Source organism: Vanellus vanellus (assembly GCF_965231255.1).
Source record: "Vanellus vanellus genome assembly, chromosome: 1".
Classification (NCBI taxonomy): Eukaryota; Metazoa; Chordata; class Aves; order Charadriiformes; family Charadriidae; genus Vanellus; species Vanellus vanellus.
In genome coordinates, this window is record NC_138905.1 from 122,596,325 (window position 1) to 122,620,242 (window position 23,918).

A 23,918-nucleotide genomic window follows, 5' to 3' on the forward strand; every position below is an offset into this window, starting at 1 on the left:
TATTTTTAATAAGGATGAGGGCTTTCTGCTGTATAACTCACAAACTGTAGAAATCAAATTATCTAACAACTAACCTCTCTAGATGAAGCTTACTACACAACCCTAGTGATCCCACACTTCCCTTTGTGTTTTTGCCTCGTTGTGGTTGCTGTCTTTCCTGCCATCCCCTGAAAGATGACTGTGCAAGGTGATGCCACTGTTAAGTCCCAGCCCAGTAGGTAGAGAGGGGGCACACGGTGGGCATGAAATAGTTCCCACCTAGAGGGAAAAGAAATTTAACTTCATCTGATCGGTACATCCACAGGCTGCCATCGGCTCTGTTTCTCCCTTTTCAGTTCCCTGATTTGTAGAGAAAGGCTAAGAGCCTCTTTCTTTTGGATGCCTGGATCATCGCCTGAAATTTTGGGACTGATAGGCAATTCAATAGGTGGCAGTATTTGGATGTCCAAAAGGAATTAAACCACACAGGATGTTAAACATTAGTAGGGTGTCTCGGCATGTGGTTTGCTGCCTTTCTCCTTCCCCTCCCGAGGGCAAGGAGAACCTTTCCAAAAGCTCTTTCATTGACATCTTTCATATGGAGGGTTTATTTTAATGGGCAAAGCTCTGCTTTATGTAGCAAGAGTAATGTCTGCATTCAGCTTTAAAAAAAAGTGCTTGTACCAGTATGCCATGCAGTCATTTCCAAGATTTTTATGAGAGAAACTTTCTCTTCAGGCTAGAAATTATAGAAGGTGTTTGACCCTCTGACATGAAATTGCAGCAGCAGATGGCTGACTCCTGTGGCACAGTGTTCACCCCAGTACAGCACACGGCTTTCTTAACCCTGTTTAGCACTGCAACCAGTTTTTCGCATTTCAGGATACTGTTTTGCTACTATTGACTCGCAGTGCTGAAGGTCAGAAGCCATAAAAAAGCCTGATAACATAACAACTTACTTTATTTAAATTCTATTTTGAAAGTACTTTAAACTTGTTGACGACTTCACAGTATCCCCCAAGACACACTTGATGCCCATGTGCTGTTGAAAACACCCTGTCTCACACCAAGAGAAGAAAGGCAGGTACACATCGCTTCGGGCAGCATGAGTTGTAATAACAAAATAGGGTGCGACTGCCTCAACCCACTGCCTTTAGACTAAACTTCCTTATTTAATTCAATTTCACAAGTCAGAGTGATTTCATCAGGCTGGGCCAGTAAAGACATCCAACATTCCTGGACATCCAGCTCTGTTTCCCTGGGTTTGTTCAAGGACTTAAAATATTGGAATGAGAACAATCTCTTGGATCAACCTCTTGTGTTGTTTTTCCTTTGCTTTGTTTTGTTTGGGGTTTTTTGTTTGTTTGGTTTGTTTTTTTAAATCAGATTCTCAAAGCACTTCAGACACTGAATCCAGCAACTGCTTCCAAAAAAATCCAAGCAAACAGACATAAACCACTACTACGGAAAAATGTTTGTAAAAAAAGAAAAAAAATATTTATTTGGTGCAGTGTTTGCATGCAAGATAATTGCATTTCAGTACCAAAAGAGAAAACAAGACTAGTAGAGTCATTTCATTCGTAAGATTTATCCTTCTTAACAAAAGTGACTTGATATGGCTTTTTGATCCTCTGTACTATGATTATAAGTTATTTTCAAAATCCTAGTTGAGGTGGCACTCTGATATTAATTACATTTTGCTAAAAACATACAGGCAGATGCATAAAGGAGAGCTCTAAGGAATTAAAAGCCAAATTTCATAAATGAGGTAGTTCATCTGGTTACGCAGAAACGCGGATTTGTGTTTCTTTGTATAAAACATCCAGCCTCTGTATGCGTGTCTGCAATCAGAGATCTATCGCTCGCAACACAGCCTTCCTGAAAAACTTTGCCCTTTGCCTTTCCCAGCAGGGAGAGTTCAAGAGTCAACCTCGAAGTGCGCAGCCAGGGACCTCGCCGTCCGGACAATTAACCCGCCGCTTCTTGCTACAGCTCCAGAGCATCTGTCTCTGTAGCGACATCGAGGGTGATGGCAGGTCTTGCCCTTTTTGGGTTTAGAGCATCTTAAGGCAGAGCATCTTAAGCACTTTTAATTACTGAGACAGTCAGACTGGTCTCACTTCAAACAATCTGACTTGGAAGACTGCTGCATCGAGATCCTGAGGACTTTTAACTACCTGAATATACAGTAATTTTTTTCCTGTGCCTCTACTGTAGTGCATGAAAACTTCCCTTCATACGTACTAAAAAAAATTCATTTCTTTTTAAATTGCCAACCAGCAGCTCAGAGATTCAATGTTCACATTACTTTACATTAAGTTTAAAACACACTAAACCAACCATCTCAGAGGAAAATCTGAAGTTAAAGTCTGATTAAAATTGCCATTATAAGCCTGTACCCGATTATCAAGTGAAAGTTACTCGATTAAAGAGAGACATTTCAGCAAGCAGTTGACAGAATGACTTTCTGCCAGGCACCACAATAAGAAGAAAGGTGCCCATTGTGATAATCCTTCACTGATTAAGATCAGTCACTGTAGCCAGCACAGAACCGAGCGTGCAATCCTTCATCTTACTTTTAAAAAGAAAATTCAAATAGAAAAAAAAAAATCATTTGCAAAGTAAATAAATATCCCAGGCACCCATGGCTTCATTTATTCTTGTTCTCAGAAACATCAATCAGCAAGAAGGACAGACAGCAGTCATGTGTTTGCCTGTTTAAAAAGACAAAACAAAAAACCAAAAGTTCAAGTTCTGCTGACAGACTATCTTATCAATTACTTGGGTGCTTCTCAACAGAATAGCTTCATTATCAGACAAGTCAATAAAATCAATTTCAGGATTTGGAACATTTAAAATTAATGAAACCACCCCAATATTTTACCTGCATATTTTTATAAATCCAATCTGTAAACACAGTCATATTCCCATATACTCCAGGTCTATTGGGACTAGCACAGCCAGTTCCCCAGCTGGTATCTCCAACCAGCCACCACAGGGAGTGTTTGTTAGTTACTAGAGGACCTCCACTGTCACCCTGCACAAAACACAAGCGTATTGTTAGTGACCTGACCACCAGGAAAGACACAACCCATTTCACTTCAGGAATACAGCTTAGGTTTCAAAAAAAGCCAATTGCCATTGTAAGGCACTCACTGAAACAAAATGCAGCAGCAATTATAGTATTAAATGATGACTACTTGCAATAGGGATGAAAATTGTTTGCCCAAAGCACTAAATGAGACAGGCGTTATTGACTTTTTTGTTCACCGACATAATGGTAGGGTATCGCCGTGAATATGAAGAGCATTGGTTCACTTTCAAGTACCAGATAACTAAACATCCTTGAAGCATTAAAAAGGAGTGCCTCACCCTCTTCGAGTATTTAGCAAGAACTCAGCACTGGCAGCCATTCAGAAGATGAAACAAAAGTTCTCCCCTTTAAAGGGATGCATCACAGAAAGAACTAGAAGCTCAACCAAAATGTTACTTTTTTTTTTTTTTTTTTTTTTTGCATGGGATCTGTTTGTGATTAATAGATGACTTAAAAAGCCTGCTAGTAAGACCACAAAAATAATCAGATCATTATTAGGTGTTAATTAGGAACAATTACCTGACAGGAATCAAATCCTCCTTCTAGATATCCAGCACAGATCATTGTAGGCAAAATCATTCCGTTATAGATATAGACAGAATTACACTTAGAACGTTCTATTAAGGGCACCGAAACATAATTCAAGTTATTTGACGTTTTACCTAAAGCGGAAACATGCACAAAAACACACATACAAAGACAAAATTAGAACAAGCATCATATTACGTTGCTATTACAAATCCCAGCAGCTAGCACAGTTCAAGGTGAAATAAACTTACTAGAAACATCGGGATGGACACTTAAGATGTCCACCGCACAGAGACAACCGTGACATTAAAACTCCTTTCCAAGAGTTACCCTGCGTTACTGTCAGTGTACTGTAGAGCAAGAGAACACGGCACCTACCCCCCTACTCCAGCCCCAAATCAACTGTGTTATCTACAGGGCTATTAAAAGCATGTGAAATGTGCGAGAGGTGAAGAGGACCTCCTGGCAGGGAGGTTTCGTGGCCCAGCACAAGCTGCCAGCAATTCCCATCCTCGGGGTCCAGCTTCCCCAACACCCTGCTCCCCGCCCAGTACCTTCTCACACTGAAAGAAGAAACCTTCCCTCCCTTTCCTTTTCACTTCTTGCAAATTTACTTGCATCATGCTATTTTAGCTCGAGGTGGCGGAAAGGACAGGCTCCTGCCCTTTCCCACGTCCGCAGAGGACTGGCTTGGCATACAGCTACCCTTGTTCCAGAGGAGGGTATACATACGGGCACTGAAGTGGCCCTGCTAGCAGGGGCACATCACAGAATTGCTCCCTGTGTGAGTATTTCTGGCCCCCGGTACTGGTTTGAGGCTCCTTTGCTGTCTGCAACACACCACAACTTGCTTTGAGACAGAATGCCCTGTGTAAATATTAGGGGCTGTAAAATGGGTGGGAAAAAAAAAAAGCTTATCAACAGATCTGGCTCAAACTGCCCAATCAGCCCACGTAACAGTTATTTGTAGACCAAAGAGGACAGGTTTATGCAGAAGACCAGAAAATTCGAGAGCCACTCTTACCTCCTTGGTACTCTGCTCCCCACCCAGATATCCAGCATTGCTCATCAGGCTGGAATATCACTCCTGGATTAGGCAGACAAACTGGCCGCACAGTATCTACAAAACAAACACAGTAACATCTGTAATCCCAGATGTCCAGCCATAATTCAAAGTAAATGCATAGGAAATATCTCAGCATGACCACCACTTAAATGCATACACACCATGTATTTTCTCCATACGTTGTGGGTAAGCAACACTGTGCGATGCAGCCAGCAGCAGAAAGCTTACCAGCTGCCCTTTCCCAGATGGCTACCTCACCTTCACCGCCATGGGAGGAACAAGCACAGCTAATGCTCCTAGCTCAATTCATCAGGCTAACTAGAGCAATTAACACCAGTTCTTCTGATCAGTGGAGGACAAAGAAGAAGAAAAAACTTCCAACAAGTACCTCTCTGCATTCTCCTTGCAAAACCCTACCAAAAATAATCCCAATGCAAGCAGGATGCAATGCCTGTATACGAGAAGCGTGAAACAGAAAACCAGCCAACCTCCCTACTTTTAGCAGAAGAGCCCCTCCACATTACTTCTAGCAGCTTTAAGCTGATGCACTGAAACATAAAGGACCTGTACATATAGAGCACATCGTTTAAATAATGCTTTGTCTGCTAGTTTTTACGGCTTGCTTACAAACAATCTACCTCTGCTTTTAAGAAAGGAACTTCTAACATTTGGGTTTGGGTTTTTGGTTTGTTGGTGTTTTTTGTTTGTTTTTTTTTTCCCCCCCAATTGTTATTTGGCATAACTTGGTTTAGGGTTCAGTCAGCTGCTCCACCACCGCATCCTGAGTCTGCACACATAGGAGTGGCAATGCTTAAGCACCATACCGCGTTCTGGAGTAAAAGTATACTATTGGGATGAGCCCAAATCCCCTTACCATGTACTAGATTTAAATAATTCCTACACAGAAAAATCAGAGGGTGTGTTCTCTGCCTCTACTTCTACCCTGTCTATGTCTCTAAGGTGTCTCTACCCACATTTTGTGTTCTTCCCGCAAGTATCTACAGGGATTTCTTGATGAACTTCAGAAGCTTTAAAAGATGTGCTCATTGTCATTGTATTTTTGCCTGAAGAGGAGCAGAATACATACCAGTAAAAGTCAGTGGTGTCTCTAACTTCATAAGGGCAACATCATTGTCTTTAGAATCTGTATCATAATCCGGATGGGAAATTATCTGTTGCACTCTGTACGAATTTCGTAAGAACATCTCATTCTGGTTCAGAATCCCAGCATAAACCCTCCAGCTGTACGGGTCAGAAAATTGTCTACAGAAAAAAGAAAGATTAGAAAATTTGCTTCTCTGGTAACAAGTCACAGATTATGACCTTCAAAAAACTGTCTTCAGAAAAGGCAGTCAAATGCATGTGTGACCAAGAACAAAGATGACAAAGGTAAACAAATTGCAAGACATCTAACTTTGGGAAAGCTTGACTCTAATTTCATAAATACATCCAAAAAAATCTTTGAAATGGGTTAAGTATCCCTGTCTGTTCCCTTGGTCACTCAGCACAGCAAATTATAGTCTGAAACTGCAACACTGAAGTCCATTGATTTCCATGGCTGAGGGATCAAGCCGTTATTTCTGAAGTCTCACATGTCAGTGGTATCACTCGCGCATACTATCCAAAGCATGCGAGGGCAGCAGAAGCCAGAATTAGTAAAAACACAACCTAGTGAAGGAATTTCCCTATCTTGAAAACGCCAGGGTTTTTTCGTTTGGTTTTGGTGGGCTTTTTTTAAATGTTAAGCGTGCTCGCGAGATGTAATTTAAGTAGCCTCTTGTTTACAAATGCTCAATAAAAAACTTCCCACAAGTGTTGAAACTCCCTCCATGAGAACTGCCAAGGCAGTAGTGCTTACAGGTTGCTCCCCCTCAAAAAAAAAAAAAAAAAAAAAAAAAATCAAGACTAAAAAACAGCTTTGTGCCAGATACAGCTTTGTTGCTATTCCTAAAGCTTTTGCAGAACTCAAATCAGAAAACAAAGGAGGGATAAGATCATCCCATAAAAATAAACACTCGCATTCCTTTCTCAAGGTTAAAGTCAAAGTCATTTTTCCTTGGCTTAGTCTCAAACTGTGTTCCAGCCAACCAACCGTTAAAATGTTTTTCCTTAGTGGGTTTTCCCTCCAACAGAAGCAGCCACCGTTTAAACATATTCTGCCACTGTACACAAAGTACCACAACACACTCAACTCTCCTTTAAGCTTCTATTTTCATAGGTTAAAAAGGGACAAAGCACCCGCTCTTTTTCTTGTTGATGCCAATGTAAAGTGTTCCTTGGATAGGTATAAATCCATATTTAATACTGACTTGGGCTTTATTACCCTGTGGCATGAAGATACGAGGAAATAAATAGTACAGGCATCTTTAAATTTATCATTTCTACAGTTGTGCAACATTTGAGGATTTGGGCATTTTTTTCTTTTCCTTTTCTTTGTTTTTCCTCTAAGCGTAGTTCAACATCTTCACGATAACATTGTATGTCTGGCATAAGTTTAGTGCTTTGAGTTTACCTCTTAAATTGGGTGGGTATCTGTGCCCAACACCATCGTCCAACTGCACTTCCACCTTTAACAAGTAAAATAAGATTTTCTTCCTGTAGAAAGCAGACAGACGGATCTGCAGCCAGCCTCCTCCAGAACAGATTTTACCTTAATACTTGAAAACCATACTGCTGCGAAGCCAAAACACTGTACCTAGCACCTGCACTCAAGCTGGTGGTGGGGAACAGTATTTAATTCCATTTTAAAGCAGAAAGTTGAGAGACTTAGGTAAATTTTTGCATTTCAGCCGGAAGCAACGAAAATCGCCATTCGAGAGACAAATGAGCGAGTGCAGGCGAGACTCACCCTTCCACGCAGTGTGCCGCCGTCACTATCCACTGGCGGGTGATGATGGAGCCCCCGCAGACGTGGGTGCCCTGCACGTGGAGGCTGACCTGCCACGGCCACTGCCCCAGCACCGCCCCGCTGCCACCCACGATTCTGTTCATCATGGTCATGCTTTTAGTGGACAGGCCGCACTCTAAGGAGTCAGTCAGACACACACAGGCGTTAGTTAAGGAGGAAGCTGGTCTCTGGAAGATGCTTCTGCAGCTCAGGCTTCACTAGCAGAGGGGAGCACAGACCACGTCCGACCTCTGCACTGCTGCCCTGGACACCAAGATCCAGAGTGTCCCGTAGCCTAGACCCACTTCACGTTGCAAACGTCAAGGTGAGTATTTGGTAGGTGCTGCCCTCAGCTCACTACAAACCATAAGCCAGTGGTTCGTTACGCCTTTGAGTGTGGTATTCAGGTGTCTCTGGAGAGCCACACAGGCACACGCCTTTGTGTTGTGCAACAGAACAGACAACAGCCAGGAGTCACCTCATGGCAGCCATCACCACCAGGAAGGCATTGCCCACCCGATGGCCACGTGTCAGAGAGTGGATGCACCACAGACGTCCCACCATGGCTGCCCGGCACGAGCTACATAGCTTCACCACAGGCAAGTCATTTAAAGGAACCGGTGGGAGCAAAGACAAAAGTAACTGGGGATCCAACATCCTCCTTGTCTCCTCTCCCACCCTGCTCTAAGGAGCACCTTTTGAAACTTGGGAACCACAGTTAAATCATCTGCCCATCAAAAGACAGCAATTATTTACGGAGATTCAAAAAGATTCACCAGACAGAGCATTTCAAAACATGAGCAAGCAGAAGTTTGAGGAACACGGTCACTTACCTATGCAGCGCAGAGAAACCACGTTTCCCGATGCACAGGAATCACTGCAACAGGAATAAAAAATCCAAGCTGGATTTTAGGCACACAGCGAAGCAAACGGTGAGCGAAGTTCACCCTCCAGCTGCTGCCTACCCTTTCCAGCTACATGCCCCTGCCTTCCTCTCCTCTTCCTGCTGAGGGTTCCCTCCTTTCTTCACTCCCTCCAGCTACCCTACCAGCAGCCATCTGGCCTCCACCAGTTCTTGCTTTCACCAAAACTGTCACGTGGAACACTGCAGCCGCCAGTACAAAAGGTTTGTAAGCCTATTGAGGAGCAAGATGAAGAACAGCGTGAGAAAAAGTTGAGCTGATTTATGAAGTAGTTGTAGAAGAACCTAAGCAAGGGAGCCACGGGAGCTTTGCAGGCACAGCAGTCTACAAGTTTAGAAACTAGGCACTTCAGAGTTGTTTAATGAGAATAAAAATGATACTTTCCACAGTGAAAGATCCATTTTGCATGCTGTGTGTTCATGTGACTGAAAAAAAAAAGCTGTACCAGCTGCTGTGAATGTGATACAGCTGGTAACCATTGTCACCATACAGAAACTCCTGCTGATGGTCAAAGAGCCTTAGAAAAGTATCTTTGACGTGGCAGCCTTCTAGACAGCATGGAGGAAGCATGATGGGACATCTTCCCTTTTAAAAGAGGAGAGAAAGGATGGAAAAATGACAGCTGGGTTTTTAAATAGAAGGGAGAGCAGTTGCTGCAGTCAGATCGAAAACAAAGTCTCTTTCCTTCTAACAATCCCCACTGAAAGACGTACTTGCATTTTGCTATGGGCAGAAGCTACACCTCTTACAACAGCTAAAAAGACCCCTGATAAAAGGAAAGAAGTTTGTACTAAACACAGGTACCTGCTATACAGCTTTTTGTACAAGTCTATATTCCCAGCACTTGTGTTCAGCTTCATGTAGCTTTTAAAGCTGGCTTCAGCTGCTACCCCTCGACTATAGTAATACGTATCTCTGCAAAACAAAAAGTCCATTATGAAACCCAGTAGTTTCAGTTTTCAAACAAGTAACAATAAACTGTGCCAAGCTAGAGCTTCTGACATGAACAACACTAAATATGTTGGGGTTGGTTTGTTTGTTTGTTTGTTTTTTAAATTAAACACAGAGCCCCAGTGGTGTAGTACAGTGCTAGAAACTCAGACTCTTTAAACATTTGTCAAGTTCCATTTCATATCAAACAGTTACTAGATTAAAATAATATTTTTATCTAATAAGCATTCACGGTAGGAATCTTCAGCCTTGTGAAACAAGATGAAGAGATGCCTTTGCCGGTACTTTTACACAGCATAGCAGAATTCAGGTCCAGTAAGTCGTGACAGCCACGTTTCTGTGGGACAACGACAGGGGTAGCAAGTGCTGCTGTTCTGCTGGGCTTTCTAGCTGAGGACCAGCTCTGTGTAGTTGCTGCTGGGCTGTCTTACTGGAGTTGGAGCAACTGGGGTCATTGCTGGTTCAGAGACCTGAATTCCGAGCGCCACGAGGCAGCGTGGGCACACACAAGTTCTGCCTGCCTGGGTAATAAATTCACTCCATTACTCCACACACAGCAGAAGACAGTATTTGCCAACTGTATCAAAGAGAGGCAACATCAAGTATTTCAACCCCAGAAGAATTTAGGTTGCGGCATTACATGGGGAGAATGTGGGCAGCACTCAGGGCCAAACACATTTATGGTGATCTTCCACACGAGCTGGCGTTACTTGTGCCTTCAGAAAATCAAGGCTTTCCGTGTAATACTGGTGATGACAGGTGAAGTAAGACTGGAAGTTATTGAGCAATTATAATGATCTGAAGTGACCTTTGGAAGATGGTTGTAAGTGAATGTATTGGGTACAAGTGTCCCCACCAAGTAACTACTGCATGCGTGCCAGACCCCGTTACTTCTTGGAGCAATGTTTCATTTTGATCCTGTAACAGCTACCATCGTTAAAATCAGACCCACCTGGGTTCACAAGAACTACATCACCAACTACTTTTTGTGTCAGATACGCAGCAAGAAGGAAGTTTTAACCTTTCTATGTATGTATGAAGGCTGACGAAGGTTAGACTTACCCGCTGTAGCCCATGTCTTTACATGCAGTCTTCCCATAATCGTCATTCCAGCCATCTTGACAAACAGGATACCAGGATTTGCTGACAGGTGAATAAACTTCCAGGATAAAGTTTGGTCCAAAAAGTCTAACTGTCAGAAAAGGAAGAAGGAAAAGAAAAAAGAAAATAAACCAAGAACATCATACGCTATATTATTGCTCTTTCTCTACTTAAAAGTATTGTTACCCATAGTATTTGCTTGTATGTACGAACTGGTGTTAATTTAAATGCTACCTTCTACTCAAATTCCGAGCAAATATCAAGTAGACAGAAATATCGTAATAACTTAACTCTTTTGTGTCAGGCAATTTCAAAGAACTACTGGTTTAAAAACGCAAGCGTACAAGATAGCGCTTATCTTTTCATTTCAGCTTCTATGCTCAAAATTTTCTTCCACATTGTACCCCTGAGAAAGACTGCAGTAGCCAACCTCTTCTTATCTTTTATCTACACAACCATGTATTTCTTAATATATCATATACTGTGTATAAATAAAATATATTACAATAAATTATGTTTATATTATATCTTAATACACCAAATTTCCTCAGAGAAGTGCCTGTAGGGCAAGAACGTAACAAGAAGCAATTACTCTGACATTCCATGCCCCATTATGTATTTATTTGCACAAGAATTTAATGTAAAACAGTTCAAGCAAAAGAACAGATTGAACAAGCTTCTCCAAAAACCCATTATTCAACCAAATGGGGAGGAACAGCTTTAGAGCATATGCCAAGAAATGCTATGTGCAGAATGAAAGTTCCCAGAGAGAGAATAAGAGTACAACCAGAATTTTCTAGAGTGGCACCAGCACAACGCAGGTGTTAGAAACAAGATGCCACACCTTTGGAATGGACAAATGGATCTTTCCACCTTCCATCTTCAGACCTGCACTAAAGCTTCCCTTAGCATCTTTTTGCTTGGAAAGGAGTTATGAAGTAGTTGAAGCATTATTGGGAGAACGAGGAATGAAAAATATGTGGAAAAAGACAAGCCTGACTGAACACCACCAGATTTACGTTATCACCTAAAGTTCTACTAGGATGTCAATGATGACTGTTCATTTCAGAGACAACATTACATTCAGTTTTGCATAAACCCCATTCAAATTAAAAGGTAATATTTTAAAAACTGATTCAAAGTTAAGCCAGCTCAAGCCCCAGAGTCAGTCATTTTGTTTCAGCTTTTCAATCGGACGGGAAACAAACTTAGCATCTAGACACAGGCTTCAAAGCACTCAAATATCCTAAACCATTTTAGAGATACAACTTAAGCTAAAATGGCCCTAACGTAACTTGGGTAAGCTTTAGACAAGGCAATTTGCTCAAAAATTCTTTCAATTGGGTGAAGGTCCCCTCCATCGACTGCCGGCACTCACCACACCGGGTTTCATCCTCCCCATTGGGACAGTCGCTCACTCCATCACACCACTGGGAGGGCGGGATGCACACTCCTGAAGATCCACACTCTATTAAGGAGACGACACAACGATTCTGTACTGCAGGAGAGAGAGCAACACAGCCATTAGGCTTAACATCAGCTTAACCTCAAGCAACTACTGCCAACTCTCATCTTAAGGAGTATTCCGCTTTGATAGACCAAAACATCAGAAAGAGCTCTTAAACTCAGAGATGGGAGGAGACCTAGTCTGACACAACAGAAGATGTATTGCTCTGTCTTTTACATTGCTTGTCAGATTAAGTCACTGGTGCAGCTGATTGGATTTTGTCCACTGCCTCCCCCGAACAAGCAAGCACCATTAAGTTGTCTAAAAGGAGTCAGCTTTACACTGACAAAGCATAACACTTAGAAACAGCAAAGGAGGAAGAAAGCAATTACTCCAATTACATCCTTTTGCTTTCGCTGCCATTTAAAACAAGATTAGATTCACCCTGTATAAATAAAAGTGAGTGAAAAAAACCCCACGAACATAAAGTGTCATCCCAATAGTTTTAAACGAACTCCCTTCTCCCTTTCTCTTCCTTTACAGTGCAGAGAGGAGTGGTTCTGAAAAAATAGAGCAAATTGTTTTTTAGTTTCCTTGGAAGAGTGGCTTTCATTGAAAGGGAAATTAAGATAGCACAAGATAAACTTCACCTAAGCCAAACAAAATTGCTCTAGCCCAATTTCAGAGATCGGTCACCACAGTTGGGGATGACTTCCAAGGCAAATGTATCACCTGTGTTATGGTTTACAGTGGTGAGACAGGCTGGGCTCACACAGCGTTAGCATACTTTCAAAGCAAAAGACTCACGGAAACACACAGACATGAATTACTTCTGCTCCAAGAGAGATCCCATTTCACCATAAAATCATAGAATGGTTAGAGTTGGACGGCAAGGACACCTTCCACTAGACCAGGCTTTGAGTAACAAAGCCCCATCCAGCCTGACCTTGAACACCTCCAGGGATGGGGCATCCACAACTTCTGTGGGAAATCTGTTCCAGTCTCACCACCCTCACAGTAAAGAATTTCTTCCTAATATCTAATCTAAATCTATCTAGGGCATCCACAACTTCTGTGGGAAATCTGTTCCAGTCTCACCACCCTCACAGTAAAGAATTTCTTCCTAATATCTAATCTAAATCTATCCTCTTCCAGTTTAAAACCATTACCCCTCATCCTATCACTACACTCCCCAATAAAAAGTCCCTCCCCATCTTTCCTGTAGGCCCCCTTTAGGTACCGGAAGGCCGAAATAAGATCTCCCCGGAGCCTTCTCTTCTCCAGGCTGAACAGCCCCAACTCTCTCAGCCTTTCCTCATAGGAGAGGTGCTCCAGCCCTCGCTCCAACAGGTCCATATTCTTCTTATGCTGGGGGCTCCAGAGCTGAACACAGCACTCCAGGTGGGGTCTCACAAGAGTAGAGGGGCAGAATCAGCTCCCTCGACCTGCTGGCCACACTTCTTTTGAGGCAGCCAGCTTTCTGGGATGCAAGCGCACATTGCCAGGTATCTTGACCATTTACACTCTTGCAGTTAAGTTATACAAAATTATTGCAATCTCCTTCCTTAATTAAGTGAAGTTAGAATTTGGAACAAGTTTCATTTTGTCACAGAGCAGTGATTTCCCTAATGAAATGCACTGGAGAACGCGTTGTCTATGCACAGCCATGTGCCAGCTATCCTCCAATGCAAAAACCCTTGCAAGAGGTCAAACTACTCTACATTGTTTATTAAAAAGAATAAAAGAACCCAACAACCAAAAATGAGCCATAAGGTAGCAACATTAGTTTCTCTCTTAGGAGACAGGTAATAAAGACTTTCCTGTCTTTAATTCAGCTTAAGATGGAAGGCAAGAATGTATATTTCTATCTTTAAAAGTTTAATACATCTTTTCTTTCAGAACAGGAAAAAAAAAAAACCATCTTACCAAAATACCAGACAAAGAAAGCAGCAATTGCGCAACAAATTACTATTAAAACGGATACTACAATGATTATGATTTTCTTTATACCTGAAATGAAAGCAAGGAGAAAAAGAGAAATTAGGTTCACAAATAAGGTAATTTCCAGCCACCAGCACTGTCTATTTCCTTGACATTAAAACCAGAATTTTTTTGCCAGACAGACTTTTCTCCATTCCACCACCCTTCCTCCAAATTGCCCAGGTTCCTGTCCAGTTGCACCACCAGCCCAGCCAGCTACTACTCCTTCATCCACCAGGAAGTGGCTCCTTCAATACAGGAGTTAGAAGGGAAGATCCCTTTTATTTGTTATCTTGCTTCGGAAGACCTTAAGTCTAAAATCGGAAGAAATCCCAACAAAACTTACTTGATGCACGTGTTCTCCCGGATGAACTTGCTACTGGCCTACTCGACTGATGGGTAGCAACCGTTGGGACATAGCTTGGCACTGATGGAGCATTTGTTGAGAAGTACGGTGGATTTGGGTTAGCACCTACTGGCTGCCTGGCAGAATACATATTCTCTGGCTGAAAGCCATGATTTTCATAGTATGGCTGTGGACCCTAAATGAAAACGTTGAGGGGAAGGAAACAGGAGAAAAACAAAAAACAAGAGGCAGGACTGCAATTAGGACAAAATAAGTTTCAAATGCCATTTACATTCAGAACCCTATAAAATAATTCTACTGGGATTGAGCGCACCCTCAGAAAGTTTGCCAACACCACCAAGCTGTCTGTCAACACGCTGGAGGGGAGGGATGCCATCCAGAGGGACCTGGACAGGCTGCAGAGGTGGACCCATGCAAACCTCATGAAGTTCAACAAGGCCAAGTGCAAGGTCCTGCATGTGGGCTGGGCCAATCCCGTGCACAAATACAAGCTGGGTGGAGAATGGATTGAGACCAGCACTGAGGAGAAGGACTTGGGGGTATTGGTTGATGAGAAACTCAATGTGAGCCAGCAATGTACGCTCGCAGCCCAGAAGGCCAATTGTATCCTGGGCTGAATCAAAAGAAGTGTGGCCAACACGTCAAGGGAGGTGATTCTGCCCCTCTACTCCGCTCTCGTGAGACCCCACCTGGAGTACTGCATCCAGCTCTGGAGTCCCCAACATAGGAAAGACATGGACCTGTTGGAGCCAGTCCAGAGGAGAGCCAGAAAGATGATCAGAGGGCTGGAGCACCTCTCCTATGAGGAAAGGCTGAGAGAGTTGGGGCTGTTCAGCCTGGAGAAGAGAAGGCTCTGGGGAGATCTTATAGCAGGCTTCCAGTACCTAAAGGGGGCCTACAGGAAAACTGGGGAAGGACTTTTTACAAGGGCATGTAGTGACAGGATGAGGGGGAATGCCTTCAAAGTGGAAAAGGGTAGATTTAGATTAGATATTAGGAAGAAATTTTTCACTTTGAGGGTGGTAAGGCCCTGGAACAGGTTGCCCAGAGAAGTTGTGGAAGCTCCATCCCTGGAGATGTTCAAGGCCAGGCTGGATGGGGCTTTGAGCAACCTGGTCTAGTGGGAGGTGTCCCTGGCTATGGCAGGAGGGTTGGGACTAGGTGATCTTCAAGGTCCCTTCCAAACTAAACCATTCTATGATTTGATGATCCATCAAGGTATAAATAAGCAGCATGGACAGTTTTAGGCAGTACCGTCATTGAAGGAAACATTGACAAGTAACAGCCTTTGCGTGTGCAGTTGCCCAGGTCTCGGATAAATGTTTACTGACCCATTTTGTGCTATGGCACCACCAGGTATACCTAAGCTATTTTTGAAATGCACTGGGCTACAACAGGTTGTGGAATATTTATCCTGGAAGAGCTTTAAGAACTGTTTAGAAGTCATTCCGGTCTATCCCTCAAAAATAAGCTTTAAAAGCATAAATCTCTCCCAGGGGTATTTGAGCACTTGAAATGCTCGTTAATTCAAGCCTCTTACACCTGCCTCAAAGTATATCTTTCCCTTTTTACAGAAAAGAAAGCACAACAAATACTCCACATTTTAGCAAACTTGTTGACCAGAACAGCACTCAATAGGCTGTTACTTGTAAAGAATAAAACCTCATTTAAAAAAGAAAAAAAAAATCAGAGAGGAATATTTTTAATATTTTGTTTACTTACTACAGTAGAGGTCATCTTCCCTTTGTCAGCAGTACTGAAACAATTCAAGTGTTTGGAAGAAAAGCGTGAACCTATATTTAAAAAACAAAACAAAACAGAAAACAATCACAACCAGAAGCTTTGTCCACCTTTCCTTTCCTTTGGAAAAATGCCAAATCCGGGGGGAAAAAAAAATACGGAAGTATTTCAAGAAAGGGTACAAATTAAGGTGCAGCATGAAATCAGATCTCAATAGCCTCTCAATACAACCTTAAGGATTATACAGTAGCAACTATTCATTAACACGAGCGCCACACAAACTGAGAAGATTAAGTTAGTGCTCACTCTCGCTGACAGAATGAGAGTTAAAGAATATCCTGGCAGCAACCCACATGGTGTCAGTACCAAGTTCAGGTCCTCCTGCCTCTCTCAACACTTACTCATGTATCGCTCTGAGGTTTATGATACAGAAACGAGAACATGAACAAAGCATCAGGAAATACAAATTCAGCTAATTCGTTTGATAACGCCATGGCTAGCAGCCCCACAAGCCGCACGTTTTTCACTCTTCCGCGTTACCAACAGTTGTTTTCTTGGTTGCGTGTTGTAGCCACCGCACCAAAAAGAGAGAGAGAAGCACAGCAGGGAAACAATATGCCACACCAATACAAAAGTTTTTCAAATAGAGTACAAGAGAGCAGCTACATCCAATGTTTCAAGCATATAGCAGTTTATTTTAAAGTTAAACATTAACATTAAGTAAAACCACAGATTAGCAAAGACCCAAGAAACACAAAATGTTTGCTGCTGTGGTTCTTAAATAGGCAGTTATACACCTCCAGAAGCAATCATATTAATAAATAACTTCATCTATCGAGTCCTCTCGTAATGTTACTCTACATGAAAAAAAAGCCTAGGCAGTGCCTCCGTCAAGCACTGAGAAACACCTTTCTCCAGCTTCCAGAGCCGTACCCTGCACACAGGCACATTGGCATGATCCTTGTCGAAAGCCACGATTATGAAGAGCAGTTGCATTAAGACGCAGCATAATTCAGCCCAAAGTATAAGGTTATGTTTTAGAACCTGTACCAAGGTGTCATCTCACCCAAAACTAAATTGCAAATGTCTTTGAAGCAGATTTCAGCAGCAGCTTGGCACCCCGAGCGTGCCAATACTTCGTGACAGTTCAGGAAGGCCGATTCTGGTATTTGCTTATTAGTGCTAGCAAAACAAAGTAAATAATAATGCACTGTTGAACTCTTACTTGCACAGCAGACATGTGAAAAACAAGTCTTATTCCTACTTACAGTACGTCCATCAGATTGGTGACTAAGGCTTCAGGACTTTTGCTTTATGTCGCATCCATTCTTACTCAGCTCTTCATAGCAGAGTTGAAGAGAAGTGTAGCTCTGCCCAGACTTAGAGGACGGCTAACAAGTCACAGGAAGATATTTTTGTTCTTTGTTCTCTGAAAAGGAGGGGGGGGAAAAAAGGATTAGGAAGTTTAGTGATAGTAGCCAGAAGAATCCTAGGTGGTGATTCTGAGGTAAACCAACATGTACTATGACCACAGAACAACACAAACGTTTTTTACATTACAATTTGAAAGGCTTTGCAATTTGGCAGATGAGAGTCTTCCTCACTCTATTCGTTTGGTTGGTTGGCTTTGGTTTTTAAATGAACTGAGGAAAAAATATGTCTCTTGCTTAACTGGCTTTCAACCATCACTCCCAATTTAGTTCTTGTTAATCTGTTTCCCATCCAGCTTCTGATTAATTACAGTTTTCTGTTATCATGCCACAAAACACAGAAAAGTCATAGGTACGTACATATTTCCATGGTATTACACATACACATTTGCCAGTGTATTAGAAACAGATTAAACCAAACCCACTGGGCTCCCATTAGTTTGCAAACTTTTAAGGCAAAAATCGATGGGTAGCATCCAATAATGATATAATCTAGTTTTCTTAAATGCACATCACTGACACTTCAAAATGTTTTACAAATACATCAAGGGTACTGCAACAACTTCACAGATAAGGAAGCTGGGTCGTGGAGAAACAAACTGACCTGTCAAACACTCCCCATCCCAACAACTATAGAGCTAGAAGAGACTGGTCCGTCTTATCTCCGTCAAATACTTTGGCCTCTTAACTCACCTCACACGTCAGACAGATTTAAATAGATCCCACATAAAAGTACCATAAACCCACTCTGGTGCAAAAGAGTTTAGTGGGAACGCACAACTATCCTTCCTTCCTACTGCCAGTCATTCCTCCCGATGTCTGCCAAGCTATGATGGCACTTTGCTGGGTACATCTGAAGAAACAAACCTCAAAAGTCCTCTAAAGTGAGCTGGTGGAGTCAAAGCATACAGAGATCCGCAGGCAAGGAAACAGGGATGGAGCTCACCCCCGCAGCAGGCGCGAAGGTACGAAGAGACAGGGCCCAGGGAGCCAGAGCCTTGCAGGTCGGCTTGCTAACACCTTCTAGCTTTGGAAAAAGTATAGCTAAATAATGAAAGGGACCCATCACTCATTTGCAGTCAAGCCCTTGAATTTCAAAAACGTCAGTTTACTCCAGTATGGATGGAGCAGAAGTAGCATTTGAACCTCTGGCAACACAGAAGGTCCAAAATCGAGTGTGCTTTTGTTTCGTAGCTCTGAAAACAAAGAAATAACACTACGGTTTCTAATGACAGGCGATAATGAGAATATAAAACATACAGCCATCACTGACATAGCATACTGACAAATACAGTGAAACATACTGCCTCACAGCTCACAGCTATTACTTGAAATATCTTAGCTTCTTCTCATGTATGCCTTAGAAGTGTTGTAATTAAAGTTCTGTCGCGGGTCATTAAGACTACAAAATACATTTTTTCTAATAAAGGATGTCAGAATGAAAGCAAACAAACAAACAATAAAAAATTGAAAATATTAGATTAATTCAAAACAAATTTAATCCAATAGCTTTTTTAGCTTTTCAATGGATTTCTGCAAATCAATTCTTTATATTTAAGCAACAGTTGCAGTAGAGTTGGTCTGTACTTCACTTGATAACATACCACTTAATTGAATACAGACTTCCTGGACTATTAGTCCTCCAAAGGCCTGTCCTCCTCCCTACCACAGTGACAGCCACTCTGTCCCCTGGACAGGAAAAGCACCAAGCACTGAGCCGTGCTGCTCAGCTGTAAGTGGTCCTCACCGCCATGTCCTCCTAAGCCCCTCACCTCGCTACTGCCGGGTGAAGGTGAGCCTCCGCTTTGGCCTCCTTAGAGCAGCATCGGGTCATGACTCCTTTATACCACGTGTCCTTCACTAGCCAGGAGCCAACATCCCCAAAAGGCAAGAGAAAGAATGAAAGGCAAAGGAACCCTGAAGATTTAACCATGCTTTTGTTAATGAAACCAGACTTGCTGGCTTTTACCCTAGTTGTCCATGCAAGAAATAATAATGGTAGTTCCTCAGTACACACCATGTGCTAATTGTTAATTAAGAGCGGTACCGTGCTTTGGAGGCCCGGAGTTCCACAAGCAGTGCTAGCTATACTAGTTTCCACAAGCTTTTATATCAAGATCGCTATATGTTGTTTCCATGCCTAGATGCCTAAGTCAATAGGATGGAATAATTACCTTCAGATGTCCTAATATAACACTGTAAATTCAACTTGGCCAATGAAGCCAGAGTTATATTGGCAACAGTAGACGTCCTGCATTTATGTATTACTTCAACACGTATATTGTGCTATTTCCTGAAACAGAAACTTCATTAGCTGTTTGCTAAGCTCTATGATAGGTATCAACAATTGAAAATACAACAACCAACAAAAACAAATGCATGAAATCAAGTTCAGCTTCTAAAAGGAGGAAGCATAAAAGCATCCAAACACTCTCCATGAACACTAACACAGTGTCACATCCAAGAAATTACCAGTTCTCTTTATCCAGATAAAGAAATGGAGCACATGCAAATGAACAAACTGGTAAAACTCATTAAGATATCAAAGGAGTAATTCCAGTGCAAAGCTCAACCTTAAAAAAGGGCAAGCCAGCACATCATGGCTTTTGTTGATGATGTCAGAAAGGAAGTATTGCTTTTATTTTGTTTATTCCCAACTGTTTTATGACCACCCAGAAGTTTCAGTAGCATAACCTTAAACACAATATAACCATGATACAAAGATGGGGAGGAAAGGGAGGAGGGGCAATAAAAAAAAAATCAGAAGAGAGAAAACAAGAAAAGATGTGATTCCACACTCATTTACGTGATCTTTTCCCACATGGGGCAATTCCTGCCTCTGCTACCTGGACGAGAGAAAAGAAATGTGGTCAAGATTCCTGTTTAACAAGCAGCACTAAAAATTACCATGACTTGCAAATGAAGTATGAAGAAGTTAAAAACACCCCACACAGTTATGTATGAAAAAGAAGAGGAACTAAAAAAGAATTATCTCATTTTATTATCAAGATTTCCTTCATACTTCTTCAGGAAGTAGTACTGAATTATTGCAATGATTAAAAAAAGTGAATGTAATTTACTCCACAGGTAATTTATTCTCTGGAAGGAATAGACAGTTTGTCTCTGGAAGACAAATTGACAAGCAACCGAATATCTTAAAGTCATCAAAATCAGGTTCTTCCAATGTCCTGGCCTTTCAGCTAACCTTCTCAACGGAGGCAAGCTCTACTCAGAGTGCCTATGTAGTAACAGTACACATCTTGCAGAGAACTATAGGAGACTATGTAAATATTTATTTGAAAGGTCGCCACAAATAGAGCCTCGGCATTCTTAGATCTCCTAAGAAATAGCTTTGAAGCTATTCTAGATTACCTCCATCATTAAACTGTAGAACTACTTATCAACAGGTGTCAAAGAACAGTGCCTCTTGATAAGCACTGCCAGCAACTCAAATATAGTCCACAGCAGTATTCCCAAGGCCGGCAAACTGAGGTTAATACTACTTCCATGTGAAAAAAAAAAAAAAGGCATTAGAAAGGTCTGAGCATAGTAGCAGTCTCATTTTAAACAGTTGTAGGATGCTGTATTCATACTATGAATACTCATCTATTTGTCTTCCCTGAAAACAAATGTTACCATGAAACTCAGCCCATCACAAGTACGTCACGTGCCTTTCTTAGGAAAGGTGGGGTGGGAAAGGAGGCTGAAAGCTGTTGCCAAGCTAAGTGGACGATGAGTGGCACAAGACCCTACAAAAAAAAACAAACAAAAAAAAAAAAAAACAAACAAAAACCAAAACAAAAAAGCTATTTCTGAAATAGAAAGGTCCAAAGGCTCAGAAGAACCAGATTTGCTGGCGTGGTAGGAGATGGACCTATTGGTCAGGCAACAACTGCGGAGGCAGCCATTGCCCACAGCACCCCCCACTCCATACGCACAGATCACAGTGTTGCTAGAGGATGCAGCGACAGCCAGCCTGGCACTGAGATGCTTTCTTCCCCTATACAACATCCCTGGTTCTGCCTCTGCCCTTCTCCTTCCATGGCAGGAGCACATAAATTCATCTTCCGGCAGTAAAATTCAAACCTCTGTCTACGTCACTGAAAGTCTCTGGCAAAAGTCTTAAGAGCAAAAAACAGTTCTCAAGAATACTTGTTTACCATATTCAAATTGCAAATTAATATTGTGTGAATACGATACCAGTAGGTACCCGCTCTGCAGAAAACCAAAAACTAGTGATATTAACAAATCAGACTTATTTAGATATTTGTCCAGGTCAGCTGTTTTCCATCTGTGAGCTACATATCCTGAGGAGCAGTAAGCCACTTCCAAGGGACAATCACAGATGAGAAAGAAAAGCAAGCCTGCTAGCAAGAGGTTTGAATTCAGTCCACAGGGAGGCTCGTATTGCCAGAAGCAGCTTTAGGGATCTGCGCATCAAAGACATGGGAGAAGTACTGATGTAGTAGCACAGACACGGCTGAGCAACCATTGTGGTACTGGAACTACTCAGTGTGGACCAACCCTTGACTAACCTAGAAGGAAGACACCGTATCTCCAGGAGCGACAACTCCAAGAGAAATATTTTGAGCAGCATCCTAGAATAGTTTTGCTTTGGTTTTCTATCAACATAGTTTCAACTTATTTCCATTTTCAGGTTAGATTACCATGAGACATTTGCTCTAGGCTGACTTTCCTATGTACCCATATCATTTTTAACAGTTTCAGAATTAAATGAAAAAGGAAAAAAGACATGTTAAATCCTACTTTGACATCAAATTTTATCTTAGTCCACCTGTCTTTCAGCTTTACATTTACATTGATACCCTTATGTAACAGCCACAACTGCAATAATTTCCCAGTTTCATTGATCTATGCCATACACAACATCCATCTCTTCCCCCGCCTAACACTGCCTTAGTGGATGCAAATTATTCTTCAGAGGTGAAGCTGCTTCTTTCGGCTCTTTCTAAAGCACTAAAGGCGTTAGCGTCACTTTTCTCAGGGCAAACAGGGACACGAGGACAAAGGCACAATGTGAGAATGGTCTCTTAAATTCACTGACACCCACCCAGAAACCTGAGGTGAAATCTGAGGTCCAGGTAAGCTATGATCATCAGTAAAGCCACCTGAGCGGAGGTGCGGAGTAGGGTTGATTTCAGCATTCAAAGCTTTGGCCGAGAAGTTTCAATGATACGGTTCCTGTGGGAAGGCACCCTATCGACAAAATTACTCTTCCAAGATTACTTGACAAGTTGCGACAACTTTAACCAGAAATGAGCGCTTTTGCAAGAAACCAAAGCAGTGGTGACATTAATACACAACAGAGGGGCCCCGGAACTAGATGCTGCTGTTCGAATATACCCTCTGTATGAGCGACTACTCGCTCAGTGACCTCGAAAAAAGCTGCCTAATTTCGCAGCGTCCCACAAGGGCAAGGCATGGACAACCTCCACCACGAGAAGAACGAGGTGGGACGGTGCTGGTGCGCGTAGAGCCCTCCGCACCTGGCTCTCCCGTACCTCGCCGGCTGTCGTTACTCGCTTCACAGCACCCATTCACCTTTTCTGTGCCGGTTTAGCCCCCGCCTCGCCTCACCCACCGGTCCGCGGGGAAGCGCCTGCAACCTACCGGGGGAGCAACCGGCTACGGAAAGGGGGTCAGCCGGTAAAGCGGAGTGAAACACCGCTGAAAGGGGCGAGCTTACGTGCCCCCCTCGATTTTATCAGCCGGCGCCTCCTTTTCTCGCTCTCGGCAGACGCCGCCGCCGCCGCCTCCCCCAGCCCCGGGAGCGCCCGCGGGGCTCTCCGTGCCGGGCACCGCGCCGACCCCCCCAGCCCCGCTTGCCCCCGCGGGACGGGGATTTTCCAGTGCCTCCAGGCACCTCCGCACCCCCAAAGCAAAGCCGAAGTTCTTTAATGAAAAGCCAAAAACCGCAGGCGCAACTCGGAGCAGCCGGGACGCCCACCCCCTCCCCGCCCCGCTTCCCTCCCCGTGGCGGCGGCGCCCCCCGGCCCGCGGGAGCCGCTCGGCCCCGGAGGTGGCTCCGCTCGCCTCGGGGAACAGCCCGTACGGGGCCGGGCCGGGCGGCGGCGGGGAACACCGCGCTTACCTGGGGGCTGCCCCAACCGGAGCGGAGCCGGGACGGGACTAGACGGGCCGGGCCGCGGGCGCAGCGAGCCGGGAGCAGCCGCCGCGGCCGGGGAGGAGTCACCCGGCGGAGCGAGGGGGGGTGGGAGGGGAGCGGCGGGGAAGGGGCAGGTGCCGCCAGGTGGATGCGCCGCCCGTCGCCTTCCTCCCCCCGCCACCGGGGAGGAGGGCGCTGCCGCGGGGAGATGCCGCGGGGGCGGCGGGACGGCGCCCATCAGCCCTCCGGGGGGCGACACCCGGCTGTGCCGTGGCAGCGGGGGACATGGGCGGCTCTT

General features: G+C 43.4%; 1 protein-coding gene across 1 annotated transcript; it reads right to left on the reverse strand.

The window, feature by feature from the left end:
• Positions 1-2,815: 2,815 nt before the first annotated feature.
• TMPRSS2 (transmembrane serine protease 2) lies at positions 2,816-16,060 on the reverse strand (the record flags this gene model as incomplete). The annotated part of the gene is made up of 12 exons (XM_082489819.1): positions 2,816-3,016; positions 3,593-3,735; positions 4,626-4,721; positions 5,755-5,930; positions 7,516-7,690; positions 8,388-8,431; positions 9,282-9,392; positions 10,491-10,620; positions 11,908-12,027; positions 13,903-13,986; positions 14,303-14,498; positions 16,046-16,060. The coding sequence occupies 12 exons, from the start codon at positions 16,058-16,060 to the stop codon at positions 2,816-2,818; spliced, it is 1,491 nt and encodes a 496-aa protein (XP_082345945.1).
• Positions 16,061-23,918: the final 7,858 nt, after the last annotated feature.